At 41.4% G+C, this 12,247-nt stretch overlaps 1 protein-coding gene across 2 annotated transcripts; it reads right to left on the bottom strand.

Annotated features, from left to right (window-relative positions):
• Positions 1-191: 191 nt before the first annotated feature.
• cxxc1b (CXXC finger protein 1b) lies at positions 192-11,991 on the bottom strand. 2 transcript variants are annotated; one of them, XM_083660875.1, is made up of 15 exons: positions 11,894-11,991; positions 11,089-11,204; positions 9,661-9,761; positions 9,428-9,564; positions 8,424-8,579; positions 6,888-6,983; positions 5,008-5,148; positions 4,038-4,145; positions 3,742-3,920; positions 2,837-3,044; positions 2,167-2,286; positions 1,370-1,419; positions 1,185-1,281; positions 881-1,033; positions 192-800 (listed from the first exon to the last, which is right to left on the bottom strand). In XM_083660875.1, exons 1-15 carry the CDS (start codon positions 11,894-11,896, stop codon positions 654-656), a joined length of 1,812 nt encoding a protein of 603 aa, XP_083517001.1. In that variant the 5' UTR covers positions 11,897-11,991; the 3' UTR covers positions 192-653. The 2 variants fall into 2 exon arrangements, with proteins under 2 accessions (XP_083517001.1, XP_083517002.1); XM_083660876.1 differs by lacking the exon at positions 6,888-6,983.
• Between the last annotated feature and the right edge of the window lie 256 nt (positions 11,992-12,247).

Raw genomic sequence — 12,247 nt, 5'->3', positions numbered from 1 at the left:
TCATTGTACTGTGCATTTGTCCTATGCTGCTGCAAAAGGAATTTCCCCTTGGGGATTAATAAAAGTACTGGCCTACCTAACCCTACAGAGTGTGTGTGTGTGGGGGCTAACATTGGCAAAGCTACTTCAAAACAATAACTGCCTATTAATATAGTTGTAATCATTGATTGTAATTGTATTATTCAAAACCTTCACACAAGAAAAGTCAAAATATGACATTTTGCAGTGGCTATGTTTTAAATGTCTTTAATAAACTAAGATCCACTGTGGCCATCCGCTGGCTCAGTTGTTATAATCATAATAATTATCGAATTGATCTAATGCAGAATAATTGGCAACAAAAAATAGTGAATAAGGAAGTACTGCACAGTGCACACAAGGACCTGGAGCAACTTAACAGTGTACATATAGCGTTTATTTTGGCCAATCATAACAAAAACAGCAGTGTTCAATCAGCAACAGTCAATCTACCACAATCAAAAATATATCCATTTACCATTCAGAAAGTTCAATATAATACAAAGATTTTAAAATAATCCAGTTAGCAAAATCGGTTTTCATCAAAATTGTCATCGCCTCTTAAACCAATTAGCACTCAGTCATATCTCTCACACTATGTACAAATTATGCACAGCACAAGCAACAGATGCAGACTATCTATCCTTGTTAGTACGCAGGTCGGTGGTCACGGGGTCGTGCTGAATAGTCTGATGCAGCATGAGAGCGAGCAGTCCGGCCCTGTTGGTCATAGCAGTCCTGACATTACGCTCCTGCTCAAAGAGCTCGTCCAACTTGTACCACTGGGGGGAAAAGACAAGAGGTTATTTCAGTTCAATTGTGGAGGACAAGACAAAGGACAAGAGACACACACAAAACTTACCACTCTGACTCGCTCCAGGTCCACCTCCGCCCTCCTGAGCTTCTCCCAGTTGTAATGCTTGTTGCACTTCCTCTTGGACACTCTGCAGTAGTCTCCGGTCAGCTCAAACACATTCCGCACCAGAGGACATCCACACACCTCGTCCACCGAGATCTAGTCACCAGACGAGAGAACCACCACACACACAAAGAATGGCCTGCTCAGCACAAACATCACTTTATTCTTAGCAGGCTATTACGAAGCACATTTCAAGGACAAACACCAAGCAGAGAGTTTCTGGACTAATCTGCGTATTTCCACTGACCTTGGGGTCCCTGGAATGTTCCGGGCACAAAACCTGAAGCCTCTTGCAATACGTCTTGCTCTGGGGATTGTACACGTCACAGAAGAGTCTTGTTGCCCTGGAAAAAATATATATTATATATTACTAAAAGTAATAAAAAGAGAGAATATCACTGTCAGTGTCCACTTTGTATTTCTCTTTCTTACCCTTCAATTCTTGTGGGGTACATGGAGCCAAAAGAGGTCTGACTCTCATACTGTTGATGCAAAACAGAGATACACAAACGTTATACGCCGGGGTTGACACTTTTGTAATAATACATTTCAAGGACTTTTCAAGCAAGCACTTTTCATGGATGAATTATAGGTGGCACAGTAACTTTAGATGTTTCGACATGAAAAAAAAATCACTGCTGTAAGTCAACTCCACAGGACCACAACATCTGAACACGTTGTATAACAATTAATTATTTCAACAGTGAGCACACATTCATTCGTTATCTTCTCCTGATAGCTGGTTGTGGTTGGCATACTTGAGAATAGCTTGCGCTACCGTGGGCTGTTTGTGGCTAAACAATGTGAGTTACCGAGGAGACCGGCTGCATATTTGAGCTAAGAATGCTTATGAGAGAGAGCACAACAGCCAATCACACAGCTCAGTGATCAGCACATCGCTGTATGCTTGTCGCCTTCAGGGAGTGTGATACTGGAGATAGGAAGAAAGTGTATCAAGCTTGGCCCAGCACTCCAGATGTACACAAATGGTATCATAGGTGGATTTTGAGATGACAGAGTACACAAGGCTCAAACTCAAGAGATTCCCGTAGTAGGCTAAATCCAAACACTTACAAGGCCTTGATTTATTTATTTTAATCCAAGAACTGTGCTTTCCAGAACCGTGGCAACCCTGGTTATACATTAAGTGTGTGCTTTTGTTTGTGTGTAAATGCCATTTCTCATTTGAACTTTCTCCTCAGAACACTTGACAGAAATGTTCACGTCACCTTTGCGTAACATCGCTCCATGTGTCTCAGCGCCACCTTTGGGTTGATGGGGTGACTACAAGACACACAGAAGATCTGTGTGTCTTGCAGCTCGCTGTCCTCACTATCACCTTCATTCACCTGAAGAACAAAAGCAATTTAATACAAACAAAATAATAATAACAACAACAATAATAAGGATGGGGTTGATTAACCTGGTTGTCACTACTGGGCCAAAGAGGACTACCATAACAATGATGATAATCATAAATGTAGTACTTTTAAAAACAACTCTACTTTGAAAAGTAAACAAAAAACATAGGGACATAACAACCGCAAAGCCAATAAATACAAGGCAAGAAATATATGAGGAGGGGGTCGTGAAATGGAGGTCAAAAACAATAATAAAAGGTCATTACATAGAAGCAAGTCTATAAGTTTAATTTTAAAAAGTGATTTAGAAGACTTTTTTGATTTGGACAATCTATTGTTGCCAACAGAGATGATCAGCCAGCTGGGTCGTGATATTACAGCTACCAGAGGCAAGGTTTTTAGGTCAAAATGTGACCGTCTGATAAGCCTGAACCACAACACGGAGGTGCAACAAGTCCAGCCTGGAGACTCCACACTCCATGTTATGGACTCTCCAGGTCGGGCAGACCCACAGGATGCTGCGGTGCTGCCACCTCACCTCCTCGTCCTGCTGCACCGCCTGCTGCTTGGCCTTGGCGATGATGCCCTCCAGTTCGTGGAAGCGCCGCTCCATCTCGGTGAGGCGCAGCCGGGCGTTCTGCTGATCCCGGCGGATTCGCTCCAGCTGCTTCTTGCCGTGCTCCTCGGCGATGCAGGGACTCTGCTGCCACTGCTGGATACGCTGAGGGAGGATCTCATAGATCCGGCTGGGTGGACAACATGCGCCAACACAGACAGGTCAGGTCGGGTAAATGAATTTGGAGCACAACAAGCAAGCACAGATTAGTATTCCGTCTTGTCGCCTTGACAACACTGGTAACAGAGCTTTAAACTCAAGTACTGCTATCAGCTCCAAGAAGAAATAATGCACCCGTGTTGCCAGGAAACCATCCTGGCTACGTCACACATTGTCACAACTTTTTGCTCCCCTCCCTTACGTAAGCAGATAACTATGGCAATAGCAAAACTGATATGGGATGTCTATGGTTTGACTGATATTTATGAAATGCAATACTAATACCAATAGATTTGGACCAAAGCTTCTGATATCCAATAATTTGCGCTGATATTCAATATTATATTTAAATTTAACAATTTTCATGACAAAAAATAACATGTATTCAGCGTTTCCCCTAAAACTATAATTTTATTTTATCCATGACAGGATGGAAAAGCCTCTGAAACAAAAGAAGTCGAAAATGCGGTATTAGAATCAATTCAGGTTCAAAGCTTCCCAAAAACACCCAGTGTAGTAATCATTTATACATTAAATAAATATGGAAAACTGCATGACATCTATCATCGCTGAGGTGGACGACAGTAACCGGCCGACATCCATGCTTCAAGTCCAATATCTGTCTCCAAAGCAAATCTTAATACCAAGCAGAGTGTGGGAGCTCTTACTTGGCAGCCAGCTTCATGCCACAGTCCTCCGAGCAGTATTTGGAGTTGGCCCTCGCTGCTTCCACACAGCTCGGCCCCAGACACTGACGCTGGCCGGTATTGTCCCGGGTGTCACCCCTCTCGCTGTGTCTGGTTTTGTCCTTGTGCTTCTGCTTCTGTTTGTGGCGGCGGGACTCCTTCTGATGGACGGATTAAAAAAAAACAGGCAGGTAGTTACAGGTAGTGTATGTTTTTGGTATGATGTGCTCATAAAACACAAAACGATAATTTCCAGGAGCAAACAGCTGTCCTCTTACTTTCTTGTCAAATTTCTTTTCCCGTCTCTTGACGTGTTTCACCTTCACAGCTTTCTTACGTATGACGGGACTGAAAGGCGGCTCGTCATCCTCATCGCTGAGCCACGGCTGGGAGGGAAGAGAAATAAAACATGCAGAGCTTCATAAATATTACCGCCACCTACTATTGAGTACGTCGATGCACAATTATTCAGTCACTTACGTGACTGTGGCTTTCAGCCAGGAGAAGATGTCGTCACCAATGAACAGATGGAATAGGCAGACCTAATCAGAGGTTGCGTTACTCTGAAAATATGCTATATCATAAGCTATTATTACTCATAATTTTTTTTTTATGATGAGACAGCCGATTTAATAGCATTTAATTTTCAGAAACAATCACAATAACATTTAATATACAGAGGAACAAAGTTAGTCACTTTTCATGACAAAACACACAAAGCAGATGAATATTGTCCTTTTTTTTTTAACCACAGTGACAGGCAGCAGAGGGCAGTAAAACACTGCAGACATTGTGCATAAACAGGCAAATAAGAAACAATGCCAATTTTCAGAATTAATTATAGCTGCAGAGGCCATTTTCATTAGGTTTTGTGTCTTTGTCTTCAGCCAGAGTTTTGAAGTCGGGGGACATTTCTCCCCCTGGGAAGTGATCAGAAGTCGACAAGAACCTGAAAGTGGGATTCCACAACCCTGCAAGCACTCACTTAACCGGAACTTCAATCTGGAGGTGGTTTCCCCCGTAATTTTCTTATGATTGAGCTGAGCTTCGACCCGTCTTCCCGCGGGTTGCCCTTTTAAACAGACGTTGATTCGGGGCTGATACTACCTCGACTGGCATAACGAAAGGAATAACAAAATGACTCGCCATTCCGTCCTTGTGACTTTTAAACAGGAGGTCGAGGAGTAATGATGCTGTAACAATCGCGGCTATCACAGGTGGTGTAAAAGGGGCGAAAGATTCTCCTACCACGTTGTCATCATATCCTGCCGTCTTGTACTGCTGGTAGAGCTCCGCCTCGCTGTCGTAGTCGTCGGAGTAGTGTCTTCGCCGGTGGTTGTCCCTCCTTTCTCGCAGGTGGAACTCCTCTTCCTTCACACGCAGCATTTTCTGAACAAAACAAGAGGAAATAGGTCAAGACATTTTGCAAACGGGCCTCAGTGGGACGGCCCATCACATCAGTAATCACAATGAAATACATGGCATCGCTGATTGAAAAGACAGTTTCTGATTTAACTGACATATTTTGCTACTGGAATGGGACCTCGAACTTTTCTTAACAATGTTACAAAGTGCTTAACAAAAGAAAAGAAAATCAGACAATGCAGATAGAAGGTACAGACAACAGAATTAGTAAGATCAGATAATAATACAATTAAATAAGATGAATGGGACCAAATAAATAAAAGCGTAAATTATACATTTCCCAAAGCTTTTAACAAAGAGAAATGTTTTAAGACAGAATTTAAAAGCGATCAATGAATTAGTGAGCCCGAGTTCAACCGGCAAAGAGTTCCACAGTGTAGGGGCTCTGACAGCAAATGCCCGGTCTCCCTTAGTCACTAACCGAGTCCAGGGAATAACCAGCACGAGGGCTCCATCCGTGGATCTTGAAGGCCGAGGGGGCATATACCAGGTCAATAAGTCTGAGATTTGGGTGCCAAACCATTTAAAGCTTTAAAAGTGAGTAATACAAATTTAAAATCAATACAAAATTTAACAGAGAGCCAATGTAGAGAGGCAAGTACAGGGGTAATGTGATCATACTTCTTTGTTCCAGTGATAAGACGAGCAGCAGCGTTTTGTACCAATTGGAGGTGATGGAGGGAGCCCTGGTTGATACCCGAGTAAAGTGCATTGCAGTAATGAAGTAGAGAATAGATAAAAGCGTGGACAACCTTTTTTTGGAGTCAGCAAGTGATACAAACTTTCTGATTTTAGACAGTATTTGAGCTGGAAAAACACAACTTGACAACATTTTTGACCTGATCATCAAAACAATGGTTGGCATCAAATATTACCCCGAGATTCCTGGCAGCCCGCTTAATATTATTTGACAGATCACCAAGATTAGCACCAAAGGAGCTGGTGAAATTTTGGGGACCAAACAGAATTACCTCCGTCTTCTCATCATTGAATTTCAGGACATACGGATTTTTACATCAGACTCAGAGAGGCAAGCTCTAAGATTAGCTAGGCTGCTAGGATCAATGGATTTTAGCGGAATATATAACTGTTGTCAGCATAAAACTGATACAGTACATTATGGTTTTGAATTATATAGCCAAGCGCCAGCATGTAAATAGAAAACAGGAGGGGGCCAAGAACAGGACCCTAGGGGACCCCACAACTCAGTTGAGCCATTGAGGAGACGGAGTTACCCAAGGCAACGGAAAACATTCTGTTGGAAAGGTAAGAGCGAAGTAAACTGAGAGCCGTGCCCTTAAGGCCTACCCAAGTTTCCAGTTGATGCAAAAGGATATCATGATCTACCCGATCAAATGCTATAAATCTAAAAGAACTAAAATCGAGCAATCGCCTTTGTCAGCAGTGAGTAAAAGATCATTAGACAAACAAGAGCTGTCTAAAACAAGAATGCAAGCAGTTAAAAACATCATTATTAATCATAAAAGATATAAATTGGGATGATATTACTTTCTCTAAAACCTTGGATAAAAAAAAGACAATTTGGAGATTTGTGATTGGTCTGTATTTAGGGACAGGGGGTCTAAATTTGGTTTCTCTAGTAGTGGGTGAATAATAGCATGTTTAAAACTGTTTGGGAGAGAGCCAGAAGCCAGAGAGCTGTTAAAGATTTGCGTAATGATGGGGCTAACAGTGGAAAGTACCTCCTTGAGCAGTTTAGTAGGGATGATGTCTGAGATGCAGGAGGACTTCATATGAGAGACTATGTCTTCCACCGTTGAGATAGTGATGGGTTGAAACTGAGAAAAAGAGGCAGAACTGGCATGGGAAATGGGAAGGATGCGAGGGTCAACCTGGATTTGGGATCTGATATTCTCCACTTTAGTTATTTAAATGAATAAGACATTTTTGAGACAGCTCACAGTCATGATTGGAGTGAGAAGTGGAGGGACCATTAATAACAGAAACAATTACGGTACTCTGAATAAAACTTTGGGATTATGATGATTTCTGGATATGAGTTCTGAGCAATAGGCCGATCTTGCATCTTTAACGGCTTTCTGGTAATTTAACATGGTATTTCAGGATGTTATTAGATGTTTTCTGACTTGGTTACCTTCCAAAGACGTTCAGATATTCTACAGTCTCTTAAAAAGGTCCGCTCCGGTGAGTTTTTCTACCTGTGTAACATTGATGTTCCATGTCAAACACACATGATGAGCGCGCGCTGTTGCATGTCATCATTTGTGCCAAAGAACTTAGATTGATAAGAACCGAAGTCAAATAGTTTGTTCCACTGCAACCTAATGACTGCAGGCACTGTTGTAAAAAAAAAAAAAGGCAGAACAGCGTCGCAAAAAACGATTATTTTCATTATCGATTCATCTGTAGATTATTTTCTCGATTACCGGTAATCGATTAGTTATTTGGTCTATAAAATGTCAGAAAATGGTGAAAAATGTTGTTCAGTGTTTCCCAAAGCCCAAGATATTCAGTTTAGAAGCCACAGTATTGCTTATTATCAACAAACCGACCAACAGATATCAAAGCTGATGGGCTTTATGGAAAGAGCGTGACTCGAGGGAGAAAAAAGAACTGGTTAAACGTTGTTATCGGCTGCGTTTTAAGCTTGGCGAACACAAAATACATCAGACCATTATTGTGTCGGACGTCATCATCAATCACCTCTTTTTAGCATTGTTTTTTTGTTTTACTTTGAGCACAAAATGCGGCAATTTGTCAAAAAATAAATAAAAAAGTACTGACGAACAGTGTGGCTAATCCACAGGCCAGGGCAGGACTCAGCAACACACGGAATATACGCTAGAGGGGGGCTTTAAGTGCACGTGTGTGTGTGTGTGTGTGTGTGTGTGTGTGTGTGTGTGTGTATGTATGTGTGTGTGTGATCATGCAGTCTGAGCCAGTAAATTTGCCCTAAGGGTGACTGTCCAGTGCCTGTAGGTTTCATCAAGTTATCTTAAATCTTTTAAAGATGCTTTTAATGCCAGTTAGATTGGGGGAAAATGGGAATAATTTTGTCAGTTAAATGAATGTGCAAACAGAAAACTGTAGTTGTACCAGAGCATGGTTCTGCATAACTGGGCTGATTTCAGCATTTTTAGACCATCATTGGCCAAACCAAAATGTTAAGGGGGTATAGGATTTAATGTTCATCTCTAGCTTGGTGGCGTAATCTGAGAAGAAATGGAGATAAAGAGTTATTGCATCAGGATACTTACCCGGGCTCGAACCTCACACTGTCTAAATCGGCACTTCTGTCTTATCTTGTTGGGACCCCCAAACTTCTTCATGTCCTTGCAGAAGTCACACTGGGCACAGTCCTCCGTCCTTTTGCAGGGCTCACACTCCCCACACATCCGGACGGAACGCTTTACCTCATGGAAACAATCACATTCAATTTATGGTGAAGTTGCATTTAAAAACTAAATTTACCCAGTGTTGCAAACATTTATTTTAAAATTTGACCTTAAAACTGAACTGTAAAGTGGTAGAGAAAGGCAAAATCCAAGATGCTTATGGATTAGTTTAGCCCTTCTGCACAAATAGTGTCTGCTTCATATGCTTTGCGTACTGGTCTAACCTGTCAGAAAAGTTTAGCTGTTTGCAACAGTCATCTCCACATATCAAAGTGGACCTGCAGGGCTACAATTTTTGTTTTGTTTGAAGGATACAAGGCTACACAGATATTATATCTGTAATATATCATATATTACGGCAGTAATACTGTCTGCCTTTCACAGATTTATATAATATAAATCTGTGAAAGGCAGGCAGTATTATGTATTATTGTATGTATTATTTGATGATAATATAATATAATATTATCAGTGTATATCCTAATGATAATGCACAGATACAATTAACACATGCATTTTCGTAAATACTAGCCTAACTTTAGATATTTGTATTGAATCCTTTTAATCTTCGGGTCTTAAATCATGCATTCAATTGAAGAGGTTTATTGCAAATGCTATATATGGACAAGTTACCTGATGTTCATTGTTCATTATTTCAACAATACAACGATACCCGTCATCAAATCTGTTGTGCAATTCTTAAAACTACTACTGCTTCTGATTATATTCCATAATGCTGTCCTGTCAGTAGTGTTGGGATACATGTTAAAGTGTTTAAATAGTTTATATAATATTACTGATATCAAATCCCCAAATTTGGGCAAGCTCCAACAGTTAGGCCTAGCCTTTTATGATTACAAACTTACTTTTGATCCACGCCGCCTCTCGCTCCTATAGTCAGGAGTGCTTGGGGTGCTGTATGCTCTATCAGATCCGTCAGGATCAGCCTCTTTCTCCCGGCTTTTCTTTGTGCGATACTTTATTTCCAATGTGGGGTTTTTACCTAGGGATAGGGAAAATAAAGATTTTTTTTTTAATAATTTGTGAACATTTAAAAAGATAAGCAGGCCACTGATGAATACATTGAATTTCTCATCACCTCTGCATCTCATGCAGTACCACTCCCGGATTGCCTTGGCCATCTTCTCTGTGACATTAATGCAGTGGCCATGGAACCACTCATTGCAATTATCACAGCCACTGTGAATGGGAAAAGGAAATTGATTAGCATTGTAGCATCCATAGAATTTACTGATTCAAAGAACAATAGAGTACCACAGGGATGACGTATTTTTGTAGGCTTAACCAGAAATCGCCGCCATGTTGGTTCGTCAATTCAAATTTCACTCACAATTCTATGGGGATTTACTTAAATGCATAAAATAAGGTTTGTGGTTAACAAAGGTTTAAATTTTTGGGCAAATTTGGGTTCAGCAGGATAATCTTCATGAACGTTAATCACTTTTATGCCTTTTGAACAGTTTTCTAAATATCACGTTAAAAAAAATCCATTTACATAAAAGTTATTCACGTTTGTCAAGATGATCCTGCTGAACCCAAATTTGTGCTCACATAAACTTTTGTTAACCACAGACTTTATTTTATGCATTTAAAGTCGAACTGAACCCGTTCGTCACGTGCATATGAGTCCGTTTCAGACTGAAAACATAGTTTGTCTAAGATGACAGGTTGAGAGGCGGGTCATAGTATCATGTTGATGATTTTATTTGACAATTCTGGGGACTGGATTGGGCTTTGGCCAATCCTGGCGTGTTCCGCCTCCAAATCGAGTGGGATTTAGTGTGTTGTGGCGCTCCCCTCAGGAAGAGCCTGGTGACGCGAGGTTAGTGGCTGACTGGAGCTCAGCGAGCCGCAGGCAGCCAGCTGCCTTCGTGTTGCCGAGCGGAGAGTGCAGCCCGTCGGCCTGGAATCTCCGGGGGGCGACCCCTGACAACCAAGCTCTCGGATGCGCGCCATTATCGCTGCTGTAAATACGATATCCCTGGAATGCGCGTTTTAACGAGCCAGTTACATTTCTTTGCATTCTTAGAGATTATAGTTTTTGTTTTTTGTTCATGTTTCTAACAATTGGCCAAGTTAGTAGTTAGTTTATGGGATAGGAATTCTGCCAGATGACGGGCACTAGGCGCCATTTTTTACTTCATTTGGAAGAGAAAATTATCCTGAAATGAAGATTTGATTGACAGCTGCGTGTCGTGATATGATTGGTTGAAATGGGTAGAACTTTGATAGTACTAGGTGACGTCAGCAAACTGTACATTCCTGTTATCAATGAAATCTTGAAAAATGAACTTTTGATGTGAAAAAGTGTGAAAAACTAAAGAAATTAGATTGTTGTGATTTGTTTTGCATACATTATTAAATAGGTGCACTGCATACCCAGGTATTTGAACTAAAAGAAAAGAAAAGTCATTTTTGGGTTCAGCTCGACTTTAAGTGAAATCCCAATTCTAAAACCCCGTTCACTTTTCCCGTACTTCCTCCTGCGGTGACAGGGTAAACTCACATCATGAAGCAGTTGATGTCTGGTTTCCGGCAGATACAGTACAGCGGTGCATTCTCCCCCTCCATGCTGCTGCTCTCAGGACCTGGCATAGGGCCATTATCAGACCCATCACTGTCCTGAAAAAGACAAACAACTTGCATCACTCATCACAGAATCACGTATATGAAATTAAATTAAACTGAACAGTAATATCTTGGCCATCATCATGAATTGCTGGTCCTTGATTTATTAAGTTCCAACATTGAGCAGGAGGCTTCACATAATGCCATTATTTGATGTGTCTTAAAATGAAACAATATTGTTTTTTAAGTGGCTAGCTAGCTACGGAGCTTGACATTGTATAGCTAGTTACAGATGACACATCATTTAACTACCGTTAATATTGTAGTTGCCAGATGTGTTGATAGTGTCAAAGAAATGAAGGTGGTGCTGGTCTGTTTCAGGGCAACCCCATATTGTTTACACGTAGCATGCTAACGTTAGTTAGCTATCTCGAGGGTAGACAGCCAGTTACTAGTTAGTTAGATAGCAGCGTTTGCCAACTAGCTAGTGCAGCTGAAACGCTAGCATAAACGCTGACTAGTTGTTTGTATTGTTATTCTTGCCCAAGCCAACAGATAAACATTAAGTTGTTAAATCGAGTTGAATATTCCGCCCCAACGTTAAACGGGATTAATATTTAAACAACGATAGAGAGAATAGCAATTTTGAGCTGAGCTCACGGCGGCAAGGCCAAATTAGCTTAGCAAATTGAAGTTCGACAGAACGCAAAAGGCCACTTTTACCATTCGCTAACTTAACTTACCATTTTGTGAGATAGGTGTGGTCCTTGATCGAATTGCAAATGTCACAGAAAGACACAATAAAGCACCGAGCCTACAAAAGCTGCAGTCCTGAATTGCTGCGATGGCACACATCCGGGTCGCGATATTGTTTCCCATGATGGCGAAGGCATGACCCGCCCTTCTCTACCTCTTATTGGCCCTGCGTCAAACGTTGTTTATCCAATCACATTCGCTTGGCTATCCTGCGTCTCTCTGGCACCAATCAGAGGCAGAGATAGGCGGGTCATGCCTGCGCTCTGGCCTTCGCCATCCTGGGAAAGAATATCGCATCCGGGTCGATCCGGGCATGGATCCGGTCAACTCGTTTCGATCAT

Source organism: Poromitra crassiceps (genome assembly GCF_964638095.1).
Source record: "Poromitra crassiceps genome assembly, chromosome: 25".
In the NCBI taxonomy this organism is placed as follows: Eukaryota; Metazoa; Chordata; class Actinopteri; order Beryciformes; family Melamphaidae; genus Poromitra; species Poromitra crassiceps.
This window is presented reverse-complemented; position numbering and strand designations above follow the sequence as displayed.